At 41.0% G+C, this 27,023-nt stretch overlaps 2 protein-coding genes and 1 non-coding gene across 4 annotated transcripts; 2 read left to right on the forward strand and 1 right to left on the reverse strand.

The window, feature by feature from the left end:
• Positions 1-3,378: 3,378 nt before the first annotated feature.
• On the forward strand, positions 3,379-3,577 carry LOC117952321. The gene has a single exon (XR_004658383.1). It is a non-coding gene; the product is annotated as a small nucleolar RNA SNORA74 (small nucleolar RNA).
• Positions 3,578-6,820: 3,243 nt separating this feature from the next.
• hvcn1 (hydrogen voltage-gated channel 1) lies at positions 6,821-12,822 on the forward strand. 2 transcript variants are annotated; one of them, XM_034883298.1, is made up of 6 exons: positions 6,821-6,931; positions 9,485-9,690; positions 10,388-10,492; positions 10,588-10,819; positions 11,811-11,923; positions 12,403-12,822. In XM_034883298.1, exons 2-6 carry the CDS (start codon positions 9,517-9,519, stop codon positions 12,457-12,459), a joined length of 681 nt encoding a protein of 226 aa, XP_034739189.1. In that variant the 5' UTR covers positions 6,821-6,931; positions 9,485-9,516; the 3' UTR covers positions 12,460-12,822. The 2 variants fall into 2 exon arrangements, with proteins under 2 accessions (XP_034739189.1, XP_034739190.1); XM_034883299.1 differs by having other exon boundaries at positions 6,865-6,931; positions 9,470-9,690.
• A 44-nt stretch (positions 12,823-12,866) lies between these two features.
• On the reverse strand, positions 12,867-24,264 carry tctn1 (tectonic family member 1). Its single transcript, XM_034883262.1, has 14 exons — positions 23,952-24,264; positions 22,939-23,056; positions 21,891-22,024; positions 21,496-21,632; positions 21,316-21,418; positions 20,425-20,537; positions 19,950-19,970; positions 16,905-17,039; positions 16,057-16,182; positions 15,209-15,297; positions 14,172-14,309; positions 13,938-14,091; positions 13,250-13,381; positions 12,867-13,136 (listed from the first exon to the last, which is right to left on the reverse strand). Exons 1-14 carry the CDS (start codon positions 24,223-24,225, stop codon positions 12,990-12,992), a joined length of 1,821 nt encoding a protein of 606 aa, XP_034739153.1. The 5' UTR covers positions 24,226-24,264; the 3' UTR covers positions 12,867-12,989.
• Positions 24,265-27,023: the final 2,759 nt, after the last annotated feature.

The raw sequence follows: 27,023 nt of genomic DNA on the forward strand, positions 1-27,023 counted from the left end.
AGTGTGAATTTATATTTATACATATATTCAATAACATAGAACTAATATACATGTCTTTTAAAAGAAAATGCTTCCCTGCAGCCTGTCTCCTCTGTGTGAATTTACTTCTTATGAAAATCCCATGTGATGAAGGTGCTGGAGAGGCTGGTCTGGACCTACCTGAGGCTGCAGGGGAGATCTTCTCTGGACCCTCTACAGCTTTCCTACCAGCCTCGTCTGGTAGTGGATGACGCTGTCTTCTGTCTTCTGTCTTCTGTCTGGATGGCGTCACACTGTGAGAATCCCTTTTTTTTATTTCTCATGTGCCTTCAACACCATCCAGCCGCTGCTACAAGGTGAGACTCTGCAGCTGATGGGTGCCAGTGCGTCCAGAGTCTCCTGGATCACTGACTACCTGATAGGTAGACCAGTTTGTCCATCTGGACCGTGTTCTATCTGATGTGGTAGTACAGGGGCTCCACAGGGGACTGTGCTGTCTCCTTTTTTGTTCACCTCATACACCACAGACTTTCAGTACAACTCAGAGTCATGTCACCTACGAAGATGTCTGATGACTGTGCAGGTCTTGGGTGTATAAGTATGGTGACCGACAGGGGCAAACTGCAAGAAAACACATAGAACAAAACAAAAGGAAATTAGGAAAACAACTTCATTAATTTGACAACTCATGCGCAGCATTCAGCAAACGCGCTGCAAATACACACGACACAACCAAATTCATAAAAACGCTGCAAATATAGAAACAATGCAAAAAGAAAAGCACACAAACCGCGAAAAACAAGCATTTCAAAACAAAGCAGAAGCAACAAAAAACCTCTATCTATGTATCTATCTATGGTACATAGGCCTACATACAGTACATACATACATACATACATACATACATACATACATGCAAACATGCATACATACGTACATGCATACTGTAAATGTATTCTAACTAATTAAATGTTCTTCTTTAAAATACAGGGGGAATAAGTAGGCTATACACACCCCTATGTAAAAACTCCTATGGAAGCAGGCACATTTTCATTTTTAAAGGCCATTTATTTCATGGATCCAGGATATCCAGCACTGCTATTTACAAGAAGGGGATGATTAGACTCTATTTCCTGAGGAAGGTGAGATCCTTCAACGTGTGCAGCAGAATGTTGGAGATTTTCTACCATTCTGTTGTGGCCAGCGCTCTGTTCTCCTTCGCCATCTGCTGGGGCGGCAGCTTTGGAGCCAGCGATAAAAACAGACTGAACAAACTGATCAGGATAGCTGGCTCCGTGATCGGCTGCAAACAGGACACATTTGAAGCTGTGGTGGAGAGAAGGTCACTGAACAAACTGTTATCTATCATGGATAACCCTGACCACCCTCTCCACCCCACACTGGTCCAACAGATGAGCAGCTTCTCTAAGAGGCTCCGACAGTTTAAATGCCGAACGGACAGCTACAGGAAATCATTCCTACCACAGGCAATAAAACTCTTCCACATGTCATCCCTGGGTGCTAGATGACACCACAATACTGCACTAAGGGCAACCTGCACAATTGGTTCATTTACATTTTAGCATACATATAGCATATTACTTAAGTAGTTAACTAGCGTGCTCTGACTTGTACATTGCTCGTATTGTAATTTCTTTTAGGTGTTAACGATTGTCTTGTTTTTATGGGAGAAAGTTTGTCCTGGGCAGGGTGTCTTCATTCTAGCGACTTCTAATCAGGTCAGAGTGTTTGTAGAATCAATGGTTGCTTAAGCTAGTGGTTAATAGGTGGGGAAATATAACTAGCTGATGTTATTAGTATATTGCATGATTTTAATGTCTTAATAATTGCATGTGGGGTTTTAGTTGTTGTGTTAATCCGGTTATACGATCCACCTGCGGCAACCAGTTGTTTTAAGTAGTTTCTTCAAATTTCCCAAACACTTTTAACTGAACGGAGATCACTCCTCCCGGCCCTTAGATGTTTGTTTTTGATTTCTTTATTACATTGGTTGTATTGCCAATTAAACGTTCATTTATAGTTATGTTTAAGAAAGTGTTGTTTTTGTTTGTAATTTTCCGTAGCTTCAAATAACACCCTCTCTGATCTTTTATGTGGCCTTGCCTGTGTAGTGGGAGTCCCTGGGATTAGTAACAACTGAATTCATATTTTAAACTCTTTGGGTGAAAGTCCCAAGGTGGCGTTGTCGTTGGTTAATTGCTAAAGTTTGGCTAAGCCCTCCATTGGGCCTGATTACATCCGCAAGCCACGGTTCATCTGTGAGCATTTGCTCGTAGGACGAACTTTGGGAGAGTTTCCCCTCCCACAATGCACAGCGGCATGGTGCCCTTTATAAATGTGTGCGTGACTTCCGCTCATTCTCTCAGTATGCTCGAACTATGTTGGACACAGGCGTCAGCTGAGGTAAGCATATCCTCCAGCTATGTAAAAACTACTAAAGTAGCTTGCGTTATTGGCGAGTAAACGGCCAGCTGTTTAAATGCAGGTACTTGACGTTAACACCGTTACCCGTGCTGTAGAAGGAACCTGGGAAGAGTTTAAAACAAGCTGCATGCACGTGAACCCTGCACGTGCTGTGACGTTAACGTTCCACACAGCGAGAGGTTAGCCCGGGTTCTGTAGATACGGTCCTAAGGTTGGCTAACGTTACCGTCTGTCTAAAAGGGTTAACACAAGTTGCCCGAAATGTTTAAACTTACCGGCATTACAAATAACTAAGCTAACGTTAGCAATCAAACAACCGTATTTTCCAAATTTCAGTACGACATGCCGTAAACCGTTTTCAACTGAGCATGCGCGAATGAAATCTGCACTCGACTTCTAACGCTAACGTGATTTGGTTGGTTCGTGCATGCTCCCCAAAAGTAGTTATATTTAACGGTACATAATGTATACGTCTATTTAAGTTTGAGCAAAAATGTAACTAAACTTTGTATGGGATAGGACTATATATTAGGTTGCAACACGTGAGCTGTTGCACATGTTACCTTAAAATGCAGGTAGTAGAAACTATGGCTTACTGTACATAGTCTGCCCACTGTTCACACTGAGTAGCCTTACTATGTGCATTACAATAAAGAGCAGTTGCTCTCAACATTAGGCAGTTCATTCAGTGGCAGGCTGTTGCAGCCCTGTGTGGGGGCATAATCCTATCTCTGATGTGCAACAACGTAACGTTCATGTTGTCTTTCAGGAATTCCTGTTGGACCGGTGGTGTGTCAGAGTTGAAGCTATGGGATAAAGCCCTGCTTTTGCATCTAAGGTAAATATACAGAACTCTTGCTGAAACCATTAGTTTCAGTGGCCTCACTTGTGATGATAAAGAGCCCTGCATGAGGCTCAGGTTTCTCCCACTCCTTATTGTAGCAGAGCCCTCCAGCCAGTGCTAAGTCAGCTGTCCAGGCGCCGTGTCTGGCTCAGTGTTACAGCGCTGGTAGAGAAAGTCTCTGTAGTGGCTCTCAGCTCTGCTGACTCTGTTTTAGAGTTGGCTGCTGTTGAGCTGCTGCAGAGCCTGGCCCAACGAGAGTGGCCTGTCCTGATCCCCCAGCAGGACCGGCCTAGTGACGGGCCGAACATTCACATGCTCACACCACCACATGGATATTATACATTAGTGACTACTTCTGACATGTTGGCTTGAGCTGAGAAAAATGGAAACTGGTACAACTGTCTCAACCAAACTTTTTCTTCCACTGATGGTTGCAGGCGGAGCCCCTGAAGGCTGCTTTGTGTGGGACTAACAGTCATGCGTCCAGCTGCCTGGGGGTGAGTGTGGCGTTGGTATGTTTGAGCAGTCATGTTACATGCAGTGATGACTCAAAATGTAACACATCATGCTGACAAACCCATGGTGAACCATAAACCCTGAGCATAGCAGCTGACTGTCAGCAACATCGGTGCGTGCTTCTGCTTGTACTGACTTCTTATTCTCTACAGCAGCATGTGAACAGCTGGCCTGCAGGGGGCAGCAACGCTGCTGGACCGCAGCCCAAACCTGGTATGTATGACATGTGATCTGGTGCTGTGTCGATGGTGTAAACCCAATCTGTACTGCCGTGGCAGAGACTTTTCCTCTGCTGGGGAATTTTGTATTGGGAGAGAAAACTCAGGACTTTTGGCACAGGTTCAGTAATAACAGTTTACCAGAACCTGACTAAAGACCTGAAACACTTGTGTAACAGTCCATGTCACTGAGCCTGGGTATGGGCTGCGTGTTTACACTGTGCTCCGTTTCTAGGTTTGTTCGGGGAAATGCTGCCGGGTCGGTCTGAGTGGATCCTGTCAGCTGCTGATGGTCACAGTAACATGTTTCAGCAGGTCTGTCTACCTTGTTGAAGCCACAACCAAGACTTGTACATGTAGTATCCTGGAGTCACCAACAGGAAATAATCTTATCAGAATATAAAATCTGTGTAATTAAGTCATTAAAGAATACAAATGTTTGTCAAATTGTCACTAGTTCTTGTGTTAGTGGTAAAGGAATAATGGGGTGTACTGATGCCTGTATCAGAAAGACCAGAGTCCAAACCTGTGTCTTCTGAACATTAATCCACATTTGGTGCTCCAGCATCTATAATTGGTTTATTTAGCTGCATTGCATTTCAGAAAATGATTAAAACTCAGTGTTTGGAACTGCTGTAACTCTCGGGACTCAAATTCTGTTCTAGTGTTGAGATATCCGCTGTTTTGAGTGATCCCACAGATTTCTCCACTTCATAGAAATCAAATTGCGGCCTTATTAAAAATGCAGTGCCAAAACCTATTGGGTTTTGTATTGTCTGGCAAAGTGAGTCAAGTGATGCGGGGGGGATACCAAACTGGCATGTTGCTAGAATGATGGCTCCCAGCAACACAAACTTAACAACGTAATGTGACTTAAACATGGGGGCTCGGTGGTTGGCACTGCTGAGGACCCCCGTCCTGGACTTTTTGTGGCGTTTAGTTTTCCTCACCATAAAGACGAGCATGCTAGACATTGTTGCCAGTGTTTCCGAAGGATTGGCATTGACAATAGGCCCTTAGTGTTTACATTGATGCTGTAAGTTGTGTTCTTTACCTTGTTCTATCAGCTGTTCATCTTCTCTTAGGTGAGCACAGTTGTCATTTATGACATGTGAAAGGTGCTTTCATGTAGTTTCTACTTCAATATGTACGGAACACTGACTATAGACGATACGCACTGTCACCCAGCCTTTAATGATCTCAGCATAACTTAATCTTCAGGGTTTCAGCAGTACATGCACCACCACCACCATCACATTCATGTTTCAAGACGAGGTGCATTCATTGCGTTCCCCATAGAATAAATCAAAGGTTTGTAATATGCACTGCTGTTTTCAGGTATTACACAGGCTACCCATTGTTCAACATGGTCATCTGCACAAAGTCAGACTCACACAGACAGTATTATCTTAAGTGAAAGTTCAATATCTTTTGTTGCACAGTGAGTCCTATGGCTAAACAATTTGAAGAAAAACACAATATTTTTGACCAAGTACATCAATGCTAATGTGTCGACATTGTAGGGTTGACTGTTGATGCTTTTACAAAATATTAACACAATGAGTTTAATCTTCAGTAATGTGGATATAATGATTAAGTGGGTTAATGCAAATAAAAGAACAGCTAGAAATCTCTGGACAGTTCAGAAAATGGCACCATGTTACCGGAATGTAGCCTTTAAAACCAGGAAAACACCACATGTCATATCACAATAGATATCCAAAATCTAAGACTATATCTAGTCATATACCGACGTCATAGCTGTATTGCCCAGCCCTAAGTCCTACTTCCTGCATCCTTGAGCTCCCTTTGGCGGATTCCCTTCCTCTAAAAGAGCAATGAGTCCTCATAGCTCATCTAGTAGCCCAGCCTTTAGTTCCATAACAGAGATAGTATAGATGATATCCATATAGAGTAGGTGTACAGCTATGCTGTCCTTGGCCTCCGACAGGATTTTCTCCCACTGTGAGGAGCCTTAATCTTATTGCATCTTGTTCGATACCTTCACGTGTAAAGTACGATGTAAAGCCAGTAGGTGGCAGTGTCTATATCTGTATAAACGCATGCAAACAAGAGGAGAACATACAGTATAAAGTCCACACACAAAGGAACAAAGACCTGGATTCGAACTAACAATTTATATATATATATATGTATATGTACACATATATATGTGTATGTACACATATATATATATATATATATATAAATAGATAGATCGATCCTAGAAAATGGTAAATTACAGTGTTAGAGCAGTAAAATGTCAGACACAGTACAGAATATACATGAAATAGTTGGATACAATACAGTGGCTTGCATAAGTTTACACACCCATGCTAAAGTTGATTAAAAAGAGTAAATAAAAAAATCATGTTTTGGAAATTGATCTTAATGCCTAAATGCAAAAAAAATATGAAAATCCAGCCTTTTAAGGACATAAATTTTCTTTGTGAATGTTTCATTTTCTTTGTGAATATTGTATTGTAAATAATACAAATATATATATATATATATATATATATATATATATATATACACATAAATGGGGGCAGTAAATGATTGGCATTTTGGCAGATGATAGTTCTATAATTGTGTGATTAGTTCCTCTGGAAGTCTTTTTTTTTTTTTTTTAAGTTTGAATGATTTTCGTATTCAGGATCTAGTTAGACATTTGGGAAGTGCATTTCCAAACGGCCAAGTTCCTTTGACTATACATTTGTTAAGATAAGAGAAGCTTTATTTTAGTTTACAGCCGAGAGAAAACAACTCAAAAGCTCCAGATGTGTACATATAGTTTTGCAAGGAGCAGTGTGCGTGTGTGTTTGTGTGTGTGTGGGCGGAGTTTTCTGCTCCAAGTTGGAGTGTCTCTGCAGAGGAGCAGAGTGTTTAGAGGGACCGAGTGGACCAGGACAAGGTAAACCAGAACAAGGTAAGACATTCAGTCCGACACGACGGTTCCAAAGTCCCAATCCTCGCTCTGACGCGCTGAATCTTTGTCCGACGTCACTGTAAAAAGTAAAAACGCGTGCTCGGCAGAAAGAGAGGGACGGATGTCTTCTGTCACGAGCTTCTGTCCATCCGCTGCACTGATCTCTGCTCCTGCTGCGGGGAAACGGGGACATTCTCTGGATTGGCTTGTTTTTGAACAATCGCTGCTGTTGCTTTGTATCTGAAAACTGTCCTCACATCTGCTTGTGTTAAACATCTACCTTTGGTGGGTCGTTTTTACGCAGTGCGGAATGTAAGTAAGTACAGTTACTCCAGTTATGTAGGCTACTGTAAAGTTTCTGTAGCACAAACCAAAACATGGTTTCATGACACGCTCTTAAATTAAGGATCAGTTCACTGCTCTCTTTGACTTTTGGCTGTTTCATTCAATTTAATAGCATTATTCTGACTAAACTAGAAATAATGCATTCGTTCTGCTTTTAACTCAAACGTTAGATATTATTGGTATAAAGTTAAGTGACCAGGAATTCCTGAAAATAGTGGTAACAAGTTCTCGTTAGAGTACATGGTGTGTGTGTTGAAAAGAGACAAACACGTTAAGAAAAAACAGCAAAATTAGTGACAAAGATGTCAAAAAACAGTGTTCTTTTAAAATTTTAACTGGGAAGGACATCACAATGGTTAAGTCCAAATGTTGAGGTACTTGTGGTACTTTCCACTGTTTTAATAGGCTACGTTGTCTGAAGTAAAGAATCTGAAAACTTGTAATAAACTATATAGAATTTGACTTGAACAATCCAACCTGTGCCCTTTAAGTAGTTGGCTGATATTCTACAGTCATTGATGTCCTGGCTTCATGTACCTGTGGAGAGAGAGGGCGTAGAGGCCGTTTGATCTGATTTACGGGGGGGGGGGGGGGTCACTTTTTTGACGTTTTCAACACTACGTAACACTTACTTATTACCTTTAGTTTTACAGTTATTTTTGGAATTTCTGGTCTTTAAACCTCATTTATAGGAAGTTATACCTAATGTTTGAGTTAGAAAAGCAGAAATTAGGAATTATTTAGACTAAAATTAAAGGAATGGATCTTGATGGATAACCACAGACTGGAATATGTCAACTTTTACTCAATGCTATTTCAAAACCACTTCAATTTTTTGTTTTGTTCAAATGTTATAAAATTGAATAAGACACCCCTAAATTAATGAAAGTAGAGATGTGTGCTTGTCAGAGAGCGTTGGGTGTAATCAATCATGTTTATATCATATTTTGGGTAATTAAAAAGATTGATATAGGAAAATGAGTCAATTTCCCCCGAGGACAACATGAGGGTAATGAAGGATGCCTAGGGTTTGCTTTCTCAATAACATCATGTTGCAAACCAAAAAAAAGGAGAAGTCAGCTCAGATTGACTAACAGATGGAGAAATCTGCCAGATGCTGACATTTGTTACAGAGCTCAGTCGGGGGTGCAAGAAGAACAAACCGTTTCCCTCCGCCTGTCACAGATTTGCATCAGTCTGCAACTTTTCTACTGTTTGTTGGGTTTCTGTAAATAACATCACAGAGGACGGTCTAGACCTGCTCTTCTATGAAAAGCGCTGTGAGATAACTGTTGTTGTGATTTGGCGCTATATAAATAAAATGTAACTGAATTGAATTTGGCTTGCTGTTATCGAGAGAGAGACTGATGAAGTTGGAGCCAAACAGCTGTGTAACCCTGCTGTGCAGCGTCTGCTCTACACAGGAATTCAAATTTGATTCAACTGTCCCCTCCAGGGTTTGAATGCATTAAGTACATTAACTCAAGTACTGTACTTAAACACAAATGTCGAGGTCGCTTTCTACTTCTACTTCGCTACATTTCAGAGAGAAATATTGTACTGTTTACTCCACTACATTCATCTGACAGCTTTAGTTACTAGTTACATATTAAGATTTCTGCAGCCAAAACACATGCAGTTTATATAAATTTTTTATTACAAATGAAACTAACCAACAATTTAACAGCCTATAAGTAGGGCTGGGCAATATATCAATGTTTTATCGATATTGCGATATGAGACTAGATATCGTCTTAGATTTTTGGATATATTGTAAAATGGTCAGTGGTGTCTTCACCTGGTTTTACAGGCCGCATTACAGGAAAGTGATGTCATTTTCTGAACTTACCAGACTGTTCTATTATTTACCTTTACCCACAAAGTCATTAAATCATTTCTGGAGAATATTTATCAAAAAATCTCATTGTGTAAATAATACTTTGTTAAAGCACCAATATCCAACCATACAATATCGTCGCAATATCAACATCAAAGTATTTGGACAAGAATAATGTGATATTTGATGTTCTCTATATCGCCCGGCCCTACCTACAAACCCAGTTGAAGTGATTAGACCGTTAAACACACAACTCTTTGGATCCTTTGCACTTTCTAAAATGGAAGGATTTTTAATACATTAACTAAATGAAATACTTTTACTAAATTAACATTTTCAATGCAGGACTTTTACTGCTGGTCCACTGTAAGGTGATCTGAGCTGGGGTCTAGAGCCTGGCGCTATGGCTCAGTACCTGGGCTACTTCACCGCTGTGGGCGACGCCCAGCCAGTCCGCCTGGAGGAGGAGGAACTGCACGTGACCAGCGAGGAGCTGAGCCCCGCCACGGGGCAGTTCCCCCCCGCGGCCACCTTCAGGGAGTCTCTGCAGAGGCTCTACGGCTCGGAGCGCTTCCAGGTAGGCCGCCCCGCTCTCAAATGATCCATCATTCTATGATCCGTGGTGTCACGGTTTCTCCACGGTGATGTCACTGATGTGGGTGCAGATGTGGGAACAGACTTCTCACTTCTCTTTCTAAAGGACAGCTTAGACAGTACACTGATGTAAAACATACACAATGCTATTTGTAAAACAGGTTACTCCATCAACTTAACACTTTCTTCTCTTCAGAATTGTTTTTCTTTGTAGGAATTTCTGTGGGTCATCATGATTAGGTACCAGGAAGTACAACAAATAACTGGGAAACAACAACAGAATTTTTTCAGAATTTCATCAAATCAGACTTTTATCAGAATTTCCGTTTACAGAAAAATGCTGCTATTATTTTATTGGAATTTATTATTATTAGTAGTAGTATTATTACTATTATAACTTTAGCTTTCGTGCTAAATGTTCTGAATGTGACTGTTCAGTGTTCCATGTTTATTAAACAAAAAACACATATTGCTGGCAGTTCACATCTATGTTCCCATCCCTGCATAAGAATATAGAGCAGCTTTGGCTGTGTCTCATGTTATAATACTTCATGACAAGTTTTATCTGTTACACAGTGAATATTAAACTTAAGCTTATCGCAAATCAAATCATATTACATAATACATACAAATCATAAAACATTTCAGTTAGTTTCCGCCCACCCCTACTTTGCTTTCAGGTGGTGGTGGTGTGTTTGGTCATCCTGGACGCCATCTTTGTTCTGGCCGAGCTGCTCATCGATCTGTCTGTTATCAAGCTGGAACATGGACACCTTGCTCCGGAGGTGAGACACAGTTTAGTCCTCTGACTCCAAGCACACTCCCAGTTTATTATCCAGAGCTGTGTGTAAACCATGGACTGGCCCGTGGTTCTCTGCAGGTGTTCCACTACCTGAGCCTGGCTCTTCTCACCTTCTTCATAGTGGAGCTGCTCGGGAAGCTGTTTGCCTACCGCCTGGAGTTCTTTCAACACAAGTTTGAGGTGTTTGATGGTTTGGTGGTGGTGCTTTCCTTCGTGTTGGACATCGTGTTCATCTTCCACGAAGACCAGTTTGTCGGGACGGGCCTGCTCATCCTGCTGCGACTCTGGAGGGTGGCCCGAATCATCAACGGTCAGTAACACTCTGTAATACCTACACATATTTATAGGGGGTTTCAGTTTGTAAAGGTGTTATTATTTATTTGGGACCTGCTAGAGGTACATTCTCCACAAACTGGGCACACATTTTGAGCTGCACACACATACAGTAGGGGTCTGCGCAGACCATGATGTTGATCTTTGCATATGAATGCAGAATCTGGAGGCAACGGGACACAGTTTTACTATTGGAAGCCTTATGGTTTTTGGTTGCATGCAGGTCAACAGTGTAGAGTAGAAGAGGTAGAAGGCATTGGCTGAAATGAAATGTATGATCACAACAAACTTCAAAGAACGGTGTATGGCATGTCTGAGGACATATAAAAAAAACTTTTCTGACTTTTTGAATTTATTTTATTCAAGAGAGGCATATCACCCAGAAAGTATTTGTGGCTAAAAAGATATTTGGTGAAATAAGGCTCATTGAGCATGGTGCAGTATATGAAACACGTACTATTACTGTGTCAATGGAACCATTTAACGTAACAATAGAGAGAATACTTTATAATAATAATTTCCTTCAGGCAAAAAAAAAAGTTTCCAGCATAAATGAATGATTGTTGCATTCAAATTCACCACAATGCTGGGAATTACGTGTTTGATTCTCAAATTTCTATATAGGAGGATCCCCAGTCCTCCCAGTTACAATCCCCCCCAACAAAACCCATGCCCTTGTTGCTACATACAGTAGGATGGCTGTTTTTGAATGTGTTGCAGGTATCCTGGTCTCAGTTTAAACGTGTTGCAGGTATCCTGGTCTCAGTTTAAACGTGTTGCAGGTTTCCTGGTCTCAGTTTGAACATGTTGCAAGTATCCTGGTGACAGTGCGAACGTGTTGCAGGTATCCTTGTGACAGTTTGAACATGTTGCAGGTATCCTGGTGACAGTTTGAACGTGTTACAGGTATCCTGGTGACAGTTTGAACGTGTTACAGGTATCCTGGTGACAGTTTCAATGTGTTGCAGGTATCATGGTGTCGGTGAAGAACCGTGCAGACCATAAGATCCACAAGCTGAAGGAGAGCTATGACCACCTGGTTCAGAGAGTGACCCAGCTGCAAGAGCGCACCGACAAACTGGTCAGTCCTTCCAATTGCTTCATACCACATCGGTAGTGATGGCTCAATTAATTCTCAACACTTTGTTGAACAGAGAGCGCCATCTAGTAGGCTCAGGAAATAAAAACAGGTTAACAAAGCTTCATTTGGCCGACACTACACATCAGACAGGCTCACATTTACTACAGGGAGGGAAAGAAGTTCCGCGTATGAGGTTTCCGACACACTCGAGCAGAGATTAATATCATATAAAGGAGTTTAAACATGTGATGTTCTCAGGGCCATGGCTGTGATGTGATTGAGGATTTTGAGACATGTTAAGGTAACTTGGCTACCTGGTGTGTTTTTTATTCATACAGTACAGACCAAAGGACGGAGGTGGACTGGTAGCTGGAGAGATGCTAGTTCACCTTCTGGGCACTGCCATGGTACCTAACTGACTCAGAATGAGGTCCAACAACCAACTGACTCTTGTCTCTGTGTGTCTCTGTCTGTCTTAGGAGCAGGAGAACCAGAGACTGGAAGCCCTTCTGAAGAAGCACGCCGTAGATGTCTAACTCCTGGAGTCCGCTGCTGTCGAGTACTCTTCAGTCTCGTTTAAATCACGTACCTTTAGGCACTCTTTCAACTTATACATTCCATGATGAACTTTACTTTTAGACCTGATTGCAGTATTCCTTAACCGTACTACACTATATGAAGAGAAATATGTATATTTTAATATCTGTGACAGTAGATCTATATCCTTGTCAAAGTTATGTTGAATGAATATCAGATGCTATGACTCCATAAAGCCACGATGGCCTCAATTTTTAAGTAAATATTGGAAAATTCCTCACATTGATGTCTTGTACATAAAACTAAATGTGCATCTGGCTGTTAAGTGACATTTCAGAAGAATTGTATGTTGTGTAAAAAAAGAATATGTCAATAAATGAAGTGGTTTCATTTATTAAAAAACTATGTAAAATCTTTTTACAAACATTGAATTTAAATTATATTCACACAATGTACAGGAAGACAGTGATCATACAAACAGTGCTAGTGGTCAAACCGGGCACTGGTGAGTGGAACCCACACGGAGCATTCAGACAAAAGGGAAGAAGAAGTCAAAGGGCAGTCTGGCGTTGATGGTGGGTGTGGCTCTGGAACCAGGAAGAGCAGCAGCAGAGACTGGAACGAAGGCCACTGAGCTCCTGACGGACAGGCTGCTGCCGCCTCCAGACAACATGTCCTGTGGGAGGACACGATGGTCAGACAGACAATTGAAATCATTAGACTGCCCATGCATCTTTAGATTTTTTTCCCGCAAAAAACGTCCAGAATGTGTGTAAGAGTGAGTCTTACCAAACTGGTGGTGTTGGTTTGGATGACTTCTTTGATGCTCACAATCTGAGCTTGGGGGTTCACCAGGGATCCGTATTTAGTCCATTCAATTTCTAAATGAAGGGACAATGGGAGGCTGCAACTCTGTGCTTCCTGCAAAACAGACACACAACAATGGTGATTCCATACTTAACGGAATGAATTGAATTTGCTGTGATCAAATTTCCTAAAAGCGAGCCATCCTGATGGAACTGATGTGAAGATGTATACGGCTTCCTGTGTTTTCAGCTATGGAAACAGGTTCATTGATTGACATTGATTTAAAGATCTAAATGAGTGCATACAGTATGTTATGAAATAAACAGATAAATCAAAGAAAATATTTAAAAAAGGGGGAAAATAATACAAAGTAAATATTAAAGAAATACTAATAAAAAGAAGAAAAAAATAAAAACCATTGTAGAAACATAAAAGAAAGAAATAATACATTATTACTGCTGCAATTATAGATGTTATGTAATTTATTTTATTAGGCATTATTTTAACCATTGCATTTTAGGATGCCTATTGGCTGGGGACTACAGCTGGAATTAAGCCGTAGAGGCTAAAGCTGCTCCTTTTACTGTGGAGTTAACTAAAGGGGACTGTCCATGATATTATAAACCAATAAATGTTTAAGATATTGGACCAGACTCGAGACTGTGCTCACCCCGGGGTTGAAGTTGTTCTTGATCGGCAGCCAGTCCAGTGGATAGTCCAACGGGGAGTTCCCAAAAGAAGCCACATACTGGGCCTGCTTTGTTCCTCTCAGAACATCCAGAAGGAGCTGAAAGACCAGCGAGCAGTTGGCAGCGTCCTCCAGTCTGCTGGGACAAGACAAGTCAGCGCCACATATGTAGAAGACACACAGCGATCAGACATGAAGAGTGTGAAGCCGTCCTGCCTTAATGTGCAGCCGGACACAGAGTCCACCCCGAACAGGACCGGGGAGCGCTGGTGTGGTCCCTGCAGACAGTCCTGGTCCTCTGCACTGTGGAGGAGAGACAGGGTGTCTCTGCGGTCCACGCTCCGAGCAATCCCTGTGACCACAGCTGTTAAGGACAAATTCATTGGAACGCAACCAGTCCGCATCAAACACACTCCCGGTATCCTTACCACACACATCCAATATACGCTATACAAACCTCATTCCCAGTAGCCACGGTTCCATCTACACATTTGAATGCTGATTAAGTGAAATTGCATGAAAATTAACTTATGGTAACAGAAAAATGTATTGAATTTCATAAACATAGACACAAAGTTTCTACGTTCTACCTCATCAAATTTTCTCTTAATAGCCATATAACTTATGTGATAAACGCTGATATATGCGTATAAATAATAATCCATATATATTTATATATATATATATATATATATATATATATATATATATATATACACACACACATATCGATTGCAATTCCGCTTGAGGTGATTTTATGGTTGCAACTCGCAATAAAACAATAATAAACAGCGAGTTTTCTTTATTTCTGCCACATATTTCTGCTTTCTTTGGAAACACAGTGGGTGTCGACAAAGACCCGTCTGAGTGGACTAATGAGGAGAGGCGAGACTTTTTAAATTTAATTTACGTTAATTTTGTTGTCTGCCATTTACGTGCATCTGCGTCACCAGCATCTGCGTCACCATAGCGATGTTGTGATAGTGTTGTTTTCTTGTTGTATGTAGCTTGATATGTTGCTATCAGCTGGCACATGACCACCATTACAACTTGTGCAAGCTATTTTGGCTAAAAACTGTGGCGTCATTTTTTGTATTGGCTTTGAAGCCGTTGGATGGACACTTTCACCAGTGTTATTTGCATGAATGTTTTGAGCAAACTTCAGATCATTCGGAGAACTAGATGAAAACGTAGCGAGTGTCTATTGGTCAAGAGGAGGGAGCTCCAGCAGCGTGCAGGCAGGTGAAGGATATTCTGCTGTTCTTGTTCCAGACACAAGAGGAAGTCCAACCACATAACCTGGATTTCCACTGTAGTGGACGGCCACGTCCTCCCCACCCGCCTGGTTCAAAGACACAACATAAAGTTTCACTCGCATTCACTCCCAAAAAAAACAAGTCTTCATTGATTACAGTTATAGGACGGTATGCACATTTTTTTTCCCTTAATCAGAGTCAGAAAAACGTGTGTGTGGGAGCCTCATCCCTTCCTGAAGCTCTGACATCCTGAAGTCATTTGGATCAGTTTTTATTTTAAAGCAGTTTAGTGAGTAAATACTGCTGTTAGAGAGGACCTATGCTCATTGTCAAGCCGTGGGTGGAGCTACTCAGATGGGGGGTTGTGTATCTAATGAGCCTGCACGTGACAGAGGAAATAGAGCTGAATCTGATTGGCTGGTTGAATCGCGTTTTCACAAAGAAACTGACAGAACGTCTTATTTTCAGTTTGTGGGTCGGTCGCCTGTCCAGATCCCCAAATGTACACAAGCACTGAAGAAGTGACTCCTTCATGACATGTCCCCTTTAAAATGAGGGTGAGGGTCTGTCGGATACACTCAGAAATGACTTGCCTGTACATTAGGAAACAGTGTGTGTTTTTTTGGTATTGTGATCTTTATGACTCTCAAGCCAATTACTTTTGTTTTGTGTAAGTATTTAATTTTTTCTTTAATTTTGCTAACGGTTCTTGTTGCCTAAGGGCCTTAGTAGGGAATATAAATAAAAATCCCATCTTTTTCCAACCACAGTGTTTTTCTCTTCTTCTTTCTCCCTTCGTGGCTTACACTCCGTGAAACAGCGTCAGTTTGTTGTTGAGACACTACCTGAGCAAATGTGATCTGAAACTCCTGTTCCAGGGACGGAGCTGCTGCGCGGACAAATCCAAGAACCAGAGACACCGTCGCATTCACAACCTCGCCAGCCGGGTCGTACTTTATCACATAGGCAACCTACGGAGACAGACATGTCCAAATGGTCCAGCCTACAATGACTTCTTTTATTTGCAAGAGTTTTCATTCTATATCCACACGTTCAGCTGAACTCTCCGCTGTATGACTGATTCTGTTAAACAAGATGAAGTGATGAAATATGCCATTTCGTATTTACACACTCATAATTATAATAAATAGAGCCCAACCGATAAAGGATTTTTAAGGCAGATACCGATCGGTAATTTAAAAATCCGATATTCCGATATATCGGCCAATATCTATAAAAAAAAAAAAACAGAAACATCGGCCCGCCAATATATCGGCCGGGCTCTAATGATAAAAGGTAAAGACTTCAGCAGGTACCTTCAGGTGACTTTATTAAGTCTGTAAGGACCTACTGTATACAGGCAAAAGGTGTCTATACAGCTGCCTTAATGTAATTATTAATATCAAACACAATAGGTTATCACCTATAAATATAACATCCCCGTTCTTAAAAATAAAATGCTGATTAGCAGTTTTATTCACATCCTGGAGGGGTAGCTAAAACTCTCTGTAGAACAAACATTCTTTGAGCTCGTGAACAGTCTTAGCATACTAAATACGGCAACATAGGATATATCAGTACTCTGATACTCATTATTGCATAGTAGATATTCCTGTCAGAACCAGAATTTGAACTTGAAATAAAATGTTCATCTATGTGCCAAATATCGTAATAAAGTCATGTTTCGACTCACCTGCAGCACCACGTGAGCACAGAGGCTTGGCTTCAGCAGGACAGGGCGGAGCTTCTCCCCCCCGCTGTCCTCCAGCTCTGTTTGAGTCCCGTCCACAGACTGCAGGACAACTGAAGACACCTCCACAGGAACAACCTTAGCAACGACACACATACACACACACACAGAAAATATTTAGTTTTGTGCGTTCTATAGAAAGTGCAGCTGTGTCTCAACTTTTCTTTCTTGCACAGCTGGCAGAAGCGCTCCTCTCTGGGGAGCCATGATTGTTTGTATCGGCCTGTCTCAATGGAAAGGTGGTGCTCACTGGGTCTGTGCTCACTGTCAACTTTATTAACCTTTAGGCCAGATATTTTGCAGATTCATCCTCTGCTCTCATTTAGCTCACTGCAGAGGGTTGACTCGAGAAAGCCATGCCGTTGGTGCAGACCGAAACATCTTGACAGCTGCTTGATTGGTAGCCGTATGCCAACATCCGGTCAAAAATGGAATGTGTCTGGGACGCCCTGCTGACTTACCTGTTAGGCCACGCGCCCCATGCACAGGCTCAGTACTAACCATATTAGTACTGTGTATACTCATTCTTTTTTTCTGTTTATAACTTTTGGGTTTTTATTTCCATTGTTTTTTTTTTGCTTTTTTGCTTGCTTATTTACTGTTTGGGTCTTACTGTATTTTACAAATTTTTATCAGGTGAAGCACTTTGCTACTTTGTCTGTAAAAGGTGCTATATCAAGTAAACCTATTATATTACATTCTCAGCAGCGGCAGCAAGGCATTAAACTAAACATGTACAGTATATGTGTGAGTGAATGCTGAATTACCTCATCTCTTATTGGGGCAGCTTATCAATACAGGTTAAGCAAGGTATTTATTTTACTCAGATTTACTGACATAATCCCCCACATATGATGTTAATAAAAGCGGGCTTTCCACACAAACAAACATACATGTGTCATTAGTATGAGAAACAAATGCGATTTTAACTGTGTCGGGCTAGGGTCGGGCTCGGACATAAATATCTCGATGCCTGTCGGGCTCGGGTCGGGTTCGGTTACTGCTCTGTCGGACGCGGGCCGGGCTGGGACAGAAAAATCCGGCCCGATCCGCACTCTATTGCACACTTTAGATAAAGTACATCCTGATGTTCACTTAGAACTGATGTTTTGGCGTTTTGCCATGTACTGTATCTATTAGAATTTTTTTCAATTTAGATGATTTTTTAACATTTAAATGTTAATGTAAAAGATTAATAGTGTTAGACGTAAGATGTGGTAAAAATATTGTACAATATGTTTTTTCAACCCCAATGATGCTAAATAATCCCCTTATCAACATCAGATGTGTAAGAAGGGTGTGGCCTATAAATTACATATATTTGATTATTGATTTAAAAAAGGGCTGAGGCTGAAACATCATCAGATTAAAAAAAAGATATGCAGATGGAGCCACAGTGCTTTTTGCACCCTTTTTTACTTTCAAGTAAAAAAACATCTCCACCTCTACCAGTATGGCTTGGCTAAATAGTGTGCGGTGATGTAAAGTGTGGTGTCAACTCAAATGTGACAATACCTGAAGACTTCCTTCTTCTTGGTAACAGAGAACTGTTTCCTGTGCTCACATTGCAGCAGATAGCCTCAACCTGTTGCACTAGACATGCGTGACTAAACTTCCCCAGACCAAGCGGCCCTGAGCTGGGAGCTCTTTATGGGATTTGGATTCTCTACTGGGAACTAAAACCATAAGTGCGTCCGCTGACAGATAGAGACAACTACAATGCCAAATACTGTGAATTACTTTCATGTTTCAAGAAGTTTCATATGACGTTGTAGCATTTAACCGGATTCTAAGTTGACTTGGACAAATAAAATAGCTTCTGTCAATCAACTTATTGCTTGAGTGTTACAGAGTTACACAATGATGTGCATGCTTACTGCTGCGTCGCATAACTCATAAAGTGGTTAGAGAAAAGTCTCCTGTACTCAGCTCTAACTTGTTTATTCCAGAACAGCTGACTTGAGTTGGTTTGGGCGGAAATACTCATGCACACATGCAGCGAATTTGAACATATTTTTTGTTAACAAAGCAATAAGTATAATATTACTGGTGAAATGGTACTGAACCTATAATCTATTTCATTTAGGTGCAATCCTGCGGGCAAAAAAGTACTAGGTCTACCAATCCCATTCTGAGGCTGCAGCACCATCATTAACAAAATTATGATTCATAATCTTTTATTTCAAAGGGTTAACCATTCCCCTGCAATTTGGTGGATTTCTTTTTGAATGGCCCTTACTGGTTTGCGTCCAGGAAACACTACAAAAGCGTGTAAACTACATTTCAGAGCGAGTCATATTCTTCAGACGGCGCTTTGCTACAGTGGCTTTACTAATATGCTCCGCATCAACAATGTTGTAACAAAAACTGCAGTTTGCAAAAAGACATACTGCAAAACAAAGAATGTGCTGGAATATGGAGCTGTCCATGATGGGTGACGTTAGTGATAGGAGGACAGGTAAGGTTAGGCTGGGAAGGAAAACGATACTGATCACATATCTGCAAATGGAACTGCATCTATAGTCGGGGCCTCAATGTCATCTCCTGACATATGTGTAACTCCCTGAGAAGTAAGACAGCTTCTTCATCGACGCAAGGAAGACACAAGGAAATGCCATGTTTTGAGAAAAAGCATCTGCCTAACATGGTAAATAAACCAACACTGTTTTTTTCATTCATGCAGATAACAAACTGCACTAAAATGCACCTGATACAGACTGAATGAAGGAACGAGGAAACGAAAGAGCGCTGTGTCAGAGGAAGGAGACCGAGAGAAGAAAACCTGCTCCCGACCAGGTTAGGTTCACAGGCTCAGTTGCCATAGTAACCGACTGAGGTTAAGTTACCTCTCTTTCTGAAACAGAAAACCCAGAGTTTCCGAAATCTCAGAGTTTTCACCAAACCTGCTTTCTGAAACGGAACCCTGGCGTAAAAAAAATTATTTACTTTTCTGTCAATCAACTTTAAATAAAAGGTAGCCATACTTACTGCTGCGTCTCCATTCTTCCCCTGTGGAGTGGAAAAGATCTTTGAATTAACATCACCAATAAGCATTTTCAATCTAAACATCAGCGTCTGGCATCTACATGCATCTGCATCATCTTAGCGATGTTGCGATATCTTTGTTGTCTTATTGTGGCTTGATAAGTTGCTATCAGCTGACACATAAGCACTATTACAACTTGTGCAATATGAATCATTTGTAGGTAGATGGTCATGGCATGACTCTTTATGGCCAGCAAATCTTTGTTTTGGAAATTGTAGCTTGAATGTTGTGTGAGATGTATGAAAATGAATTGAAACACCTTAAAATGTATGAGATCTATTCCATGTACCAATTTGACCGCAAAATGGCATTTGATGTCATTGACGTTGATAGACAAGTGTGTTGCAGTGTGTTGCAACAGCTACTGATGGTGTCGGAGAGTGTTTGAGGGGGGGGGGGGGGCGCACAGGCACTCACAGCATACAGCTGGATGGAGGTGTAGGTGTCCATGCTGAGGGCCGGCAGAGAGCTGCAGTCCCGCTCCAGGACCACTCGCCGGGAACAGCGACCGCTCCGATCCTTCAGGAACGCTGCACAGACAAACCTCTTTCAAGCATTTTGAAATATGAAATTACAACAATAAGATGATGAAGAGGTGTCAGAATAGTTCTTTAACCCTTGTGTTGTCCTCCCAGGTCAAAAATTGACATCAATTTGACTTTTTTTGTCCCTTTTTCAAACTTTTTTTAAAAGTTTTCCCTAACTCCACCTTACTACCACTAGTTTAACACTACTTTTTGGAATTCATGGTCAATACCCTCATTTAAATAAAATTATACCCAATATTTGAGTGTAGAAAGCAGAAATTATGAATTATTTTGACTAGTTAAGATCTGAGGAACGTACAGATGAGTTTAGTCAGGAATCAAAGTGATCAATTGTATTTGAAAAGAGCATTGTATGGAATCCAATCCATTTTTTGTGGTAATTTGGTTAAAAAGAAACCCATATTTCAGATATGGACTTTTAGGAGGAGGCTTATTAAATAAGATTACAACACAACTATTTGAAAGAAATATTTCACTGATGCAGTTAAAAAAAATAATGGCATTTTAAGATCAAATCATCTTCTTAAACAAAAGTGCTATGCTGTTTTAAGTGGACTGAGTGTCTAAAAGATCAATCTGGTTCTTATCCAATCAGTGAGGAGCATTTAAAATCAACCACTGGGTCATTGTCTCTGACTAGCATCAGATTTCAGTACACTCGGCATATATTAAAACATGAACGTGATAGTCACATTCCAATTTAATTTTACTAATAAATAATCATGTCCCAGTTGGGCCCGGTGCGGTGAGGAGACGTTACCTGCAGGACTGGTGTCCACGCAGTCAGCAGTGAGACCAGGAGTTGGCAGCCAGAACACGGCTCTCTGTCCACTCTGTCCTGCCGTCAGCATCACATCCCCACACTGAAAACACCAACCATCAGCAGCACATGAGAATGAATGCGCGTGAGTGGAACAGAGACAGATGAACGGAGACTCGCCTGGTATCCAGACGAGGCCGGGACCTCTGCTGTGATCTTCTCTGAGCCAAAGGTAAAGCCGGAAAATTCTTTAAAGAGCGAGTCAAAGCTGCTGGCAGTGGGAAGAGCGGGAGCGGGATGAGAAAACCCATCAACACCTAGACACGACAAATAGTCAGGAGAAAGATCAGAAGGTACTTTGTGACATGGCTGCATTGTCTGTAGTCTACATCAGCCCAATGTATAACATTCTGCACAATATACACCAGCCTTATCTTTTACGTTCAGCATTAAGGTTCAGTAAAATCTACTGATTGACCAACGGGTGTCAGTCTGAAGTAATAAACGATAGTTTCTTACAAAAGGCTTTATTCCCAAGTCATTTCTAATACAAATGAGCACCATTCATGACTTACGGTTCTGTGAGTGAATGCAGAAGATGTCATAATTAGTCTCCTTCCGTACCGACGATTGCAGCTCGGAGTAGCCATGTATTGTGCTCGCTAAAGAGTAGGACGCTACATCGCGGCTGCACAGCTGCTTTGTGCCACTGCAGACAACAGAATGAACAGCAAGGATGAGCCCGAGCTTACACTGGATGCAGACAGAAACTGGGTAAAACTGTCAGAAACAGGCGGTTCAAACTGATAATCAATTGAATGATGTAATTCAGTCTGTTCCCAAGCAAGAATATCATTTAACTCGGGTGTAAACTGTGCCTCGGGAATTAATCTAGCTTCAAATCTTTTATCAACTGAATTTTTTACTTAAATCCTAAAATCAGAGAGAACCAGCATTATTACAGACATGCCTTCACTTCTATTGTTTCTATTTTAGGAAGAGATTATCCTGTTTTAACTTGCTGTGAATACAAACTCAACACATTTTTACCTGTTTGTCTTGCTAAATTCAACATCATCTCCACAGCATTAATACCATCAGTCATGTCACACTCACCACGCTGCTGCTCTCACTTGTTAATATTGTTCGTTTGTATTAATAATCGTAATTCATTTGTTTTCACTGAAACAACACACAGATATATTCAAAGCCTCCTAAAGAGGAAGTATCTCTCCCTAACCAGCCAGGAGTTGATTTTCACTGACATGAGTGTAAGAAATTGGAATATATTTGTGACTTATTAATAGTATTTCTCTTAAAAAGATAAGCTCAGAGCAGCAGAGCGGTGAGTTGTTGTACTCCTCCTCAATGTTTTCTATGAACAGCTGGTCTTTATGGCTTGACCTTAATAGTGTCGGATGTCATGATGGTGTCTGATCTTAATAGTTTCTGTTTCCTGCTTTCTTACAGTGGCAACATGTCGCGCCTCCTGGATACTTATGAATCATTACTGATAATGAATTGAAACTGGAGCTTATGAAAGACACAGAGCAGGTTTGTAGGCAGCAGGGTATCTATCTATCTATCTATCCATCCATCCATCCATCTATCTTTCAGACTTGCCTGACAGTGTCCACTGAGCAGCCGGTGAACAGAGCCACCTCGTCCGTGCACGCTGGGTCGCAGCAGCAGTTGATGTCACACACATCCTGGTGCTCATCACAGGGACACAACCTGCCAACTGAAACACAGTGACGCTCACAACAAACCTTCTCCATCTCACTGAGGAAACGGCGCCTTCACTGAACAATGCTGCCCTTGTCTGATAGAATTTTTCTTTTTTACGCGCTGTATGAATATACATGAAAAGGCCATTATATGTCTGCATGTATGCATTTAAAGGATATGTCTAAGTACCTCCACATGATAATTCATAATTCATTTGTGTGTTATACTTGCATGTAACACACATGTACAGTATTTATGTGCATGTCTGTGTCATGATGTGTCAGAAATTTGAAATGCTATGAAAACAAAACCTCCAACTTCCACGAGATGTTTACACCAAACTCCATTTAAAAACATGTCAGTTTTTAAGTTTTCTTAACCCTCGTATTGTCTTCCTGTCGACCATGCACTTGTCGACCGTGTTTGGTTTGCCTGTTTTATAAAGCATAAAGCAGCGTATAAATGCTCACCCAATTCTATGTTACTTCTTTTTGGCCAACTTCATGACTTATTACCACTAGTTTTACACTTCTTTATGGAATTGATTGTGAATTCATCTCATTTACATGACATTACACCTAATTATTGAGTAAAATCTGCACCAATTAGGAATCAGCTTAGTAGTTAAGGTCAGAGAAGCATATGTTTATGGATGATCATAGATTTTCTCCGGGAGACCATTGATGTATTGATGTATTGGAATTGGGTTGAAAAGAAAGCCATGTTTCTGACAAAGAAACTTAGAAAACGGGTCAAATTTGACCCGAGGACAAGACGAGGGTCAATAACATCAGAGGAACACACTGATTTCATCTATCTGCTAAAAAGAAACTTGCACCCTGCATTGATACACTCTAATGGTACAATATAAGACTAACTAACGCTGCAGCAGAGCCACGGCAGGTTACCGTCAGCTGCAGGGGAGAGCAGCCGGCCGGACAGCGCCAGGCTCGGCTGAAGGGGCTCCGCCGCGCCGCTGGGGCTCGGTGCTGTCGGTGCTGTCGGTGCTGTTGGTTCTGTCGGTGCTGTCGAGTAAAACTGTGTCGGCTGTGTAGCTGCATCATTGTCAGAGGCGTTATACGTGTCACCAAACGTCGTATTAAAGTTGTAGCTTGTTGTGTTCTCGCTCGTAGTGACTGCAGTAAACGAGAGGAGTAAAAACAACACCGCCGCCACCGCCATCTTTGTTTAACCGTTGCTATGGTTCTTCTTCTTCTCGTTTTCCATTAACGGGTTACTGCGTTTAATGACGACTTACTGCCTCCTGTTTTCCAAACAAGGCACTACACGCCATCTCTTCTAGAAATGCATGCATCTCATAGGCTGTAAATATGAATAGTAAATATTTACATTAACAAAACATACCCACAAACTGTGTCAAGATGGAGACTTGTGAAGACTCTGAACTTTACTGGAAAATGCAATATTTGGCTTTGTTGTATATAATATTATATATGACTATTTTATCATCAATCTCATAAGATTCTTTGAAAAGTTTTACATTCAGAAATCTAAATTTCCCAAAGTAAAACCTCACTGTAATTTGTACAATAAATGAAATGGTGCTAGACCATGTGTATTAAGATCACGAAAAGAAACGAGGGACCTCAGATTTGGACTCATTAAGTGACATCCAGCATTTGATGTCAGAGAGACAAGCCATCACATGAGAAAATCCTTTACCTGTGTGTTCTGTTGCAGTGTTTTGGAAATCCACAAGATGACAGCACAGGACGGTGAAACTCAGGACTCGTCTCTCTCTTTCTCCCATATCAATTTACTGGGAATCAATATCCTTTATTATCCTAATGTGATGTGCTGTTTTTGGTGTGAATGGAACAGGACATGTTGGGCTGTTTTATATATACAGTAGCCTACAACCACAAAGAAAGAGAGAATTAAAGACTAAAGAGGAGGAAGAATGTAGAGCGAAGTTATTGGATGCAGACAGATAAAAGGTGTGTGTGTGTGTGTGTTTGTGTGTGCGTGTGTGTGTGTGTGTGTGTGTGTGTGTGTGTGTGTGTGTGTGTCTGTGTGTGTGTGTGTGTGTGTGTGTGTGTGTGTGTGTGCTGGAGAAGGTCCCTGGTTGAACTTCCAGCTTCATAAGTCACTCTGATTGGTCGGCTGAATCCACAAATAAATTACATTTCATGTGTGCCAGCCCTAGAGACTTTAAACTACAGCTCGGCTGGTGAAACATGGAACTGTAATCTATCAGTCTATAACATGTTGGAACAAGTGAAGCATTGTGATTAAAATGTCCACAAAGGTTACGTGTTCCAACCGAGAGATATTAACTTATATCAAACAGAAATGCAGCAAACGACACACTTTTTTAAGTCATGCATCGTGTTAAAATACATGAAGATGTATTTCTGCAAATTGTCTGAAACATTTTCCTTCTTGGAAATGTCGTTAAGCTCCGTTTCTGGAGCTTGCCAAATAGTAACTAAGTGTTAGCCAGCTGGTCTGTGACTGTCGGTATGCGGTTTGGAGCTGAGCCGGGCTGGTACAGAGGCTGGATCAGCAGGTTGATGGGTGCTGGGAGGCTAAACAAAATCTGTGAACTGCCGTGTAACCAAAGCACTGAGCTACTGAGCTGCTCGGCGCTCGGCAGAGCTGAGGGGAGCAGTGACAGTTCACATTACCGAGAAAGACCCCTCTCTCGCAACATGCTGTCGTTTGAAACATTGTGAAAACAATGACTGATACATGCAGCTTTAAGATCAAGTCCAACTGTATGTGAATGAATGTGATGTAATCAGACCAGACTATTAATCACTGACATTAAGGCCAGGCTGTCTGAGATCCCCCCTCATCTAAACGGGATACACAGTCCCTCACATAGAAGAGGCGGACCTGACCACTTTTTATAGTCTAATGGTCTGGATTTCAGACTCTTTCTGACGACATGTTTGATAAAGTGATTCAACCGAGTGCAGAAATGGTCTTTTCTGGAGCTCCGGGGAGAGAATAACTTAAAGATGTGTTTCCCTCTTTGGGGCGGATGCCATTCCTGAAATTAAAAAATATAAATATTCTATCAGAGGGTCAACCCAAAAAACAAGATGGGACCATTTGGAATTTAGTTTAAAGCCTTACCTCATAAACAGCGGCTTGAGAAAGTTTACACACCCATGCAAAGTTGATCAAAAAGAGGAATAAAAAAACTTCTTTCGGAAATTGATCTTAATGCCTTAATTTAAAAAATTAGGAAATCCATCCTTTTAAGGACACCAATTTTCTTTGTAAATAAACGATGTATTGTAAATTTAGAAAATGTTCTTCCTTAAAATACACGGGGTATAAGTATACACACCCCTACGTTAAATTCCCATAGAGACAGGTACATTTTTATTTTTAAGGGCCAGTTATTTCATGGATCAGGATATTATGCACTATTTTAATTCCAAAGGCCAAGGGAACTTTATCAGGATGCACAGTATCCTGGTCCATGAAATAACTGGCCTTTAAAAATAGAAACATGCCTGCCTATGTGGGAATTTAACATAGGGGTGTATATACTTATGCCCCATGTATTTTAAGGAAGAATATTTATCTATTTACAACACAATATTCATTCACAAAGAAAATTGGTGTCATTAAAAGGTTAAATTTCCCTAATTCTTTTGAATTAAGGCATTAAGATCCATTTCCAGAAAATGTTTTTTTGTTCCTCTTTTTAATTAACTTTAGCATGGGTGTAGCAACTTTCTCAAGCCGCTGTGTGTAGAGGGTTGTAAGGATTTTTTCATATGCCTTTTGCATTTTGTAAATATAACATATTGGATCTATGGAGAAAAAGGAAAACGTTTGTTGTCAAACATTTGTGAACTGCTTTTTTTCTCAAATGAAGATATGCATAACAACAAAAACATAAGAACCTTCTGAGCTTTTAGAATGGGTTGTATACTTCTGACATCACATTTGAACTCTGGACTGTGTCCCAGAACCAGGTCCTGGCATTGTCCGGAGATTCC

The sequence above is a fragment of the Etheostoma cragini genome, chromosome 10, assembly GCF_013103735.1.
Source record: "Etheostoma cragini isolate CJK2018 chromosome 10, CSU_Ecrag_1.0, whole genome shotgun sequence".
In the NCBI taxonomy this organism is placed as follows: Eukaryota; Metazoa; Chordata; class Actinopteri; order Perciformes; family Percidae; genus Etheostoma; species Etheostoma cragini.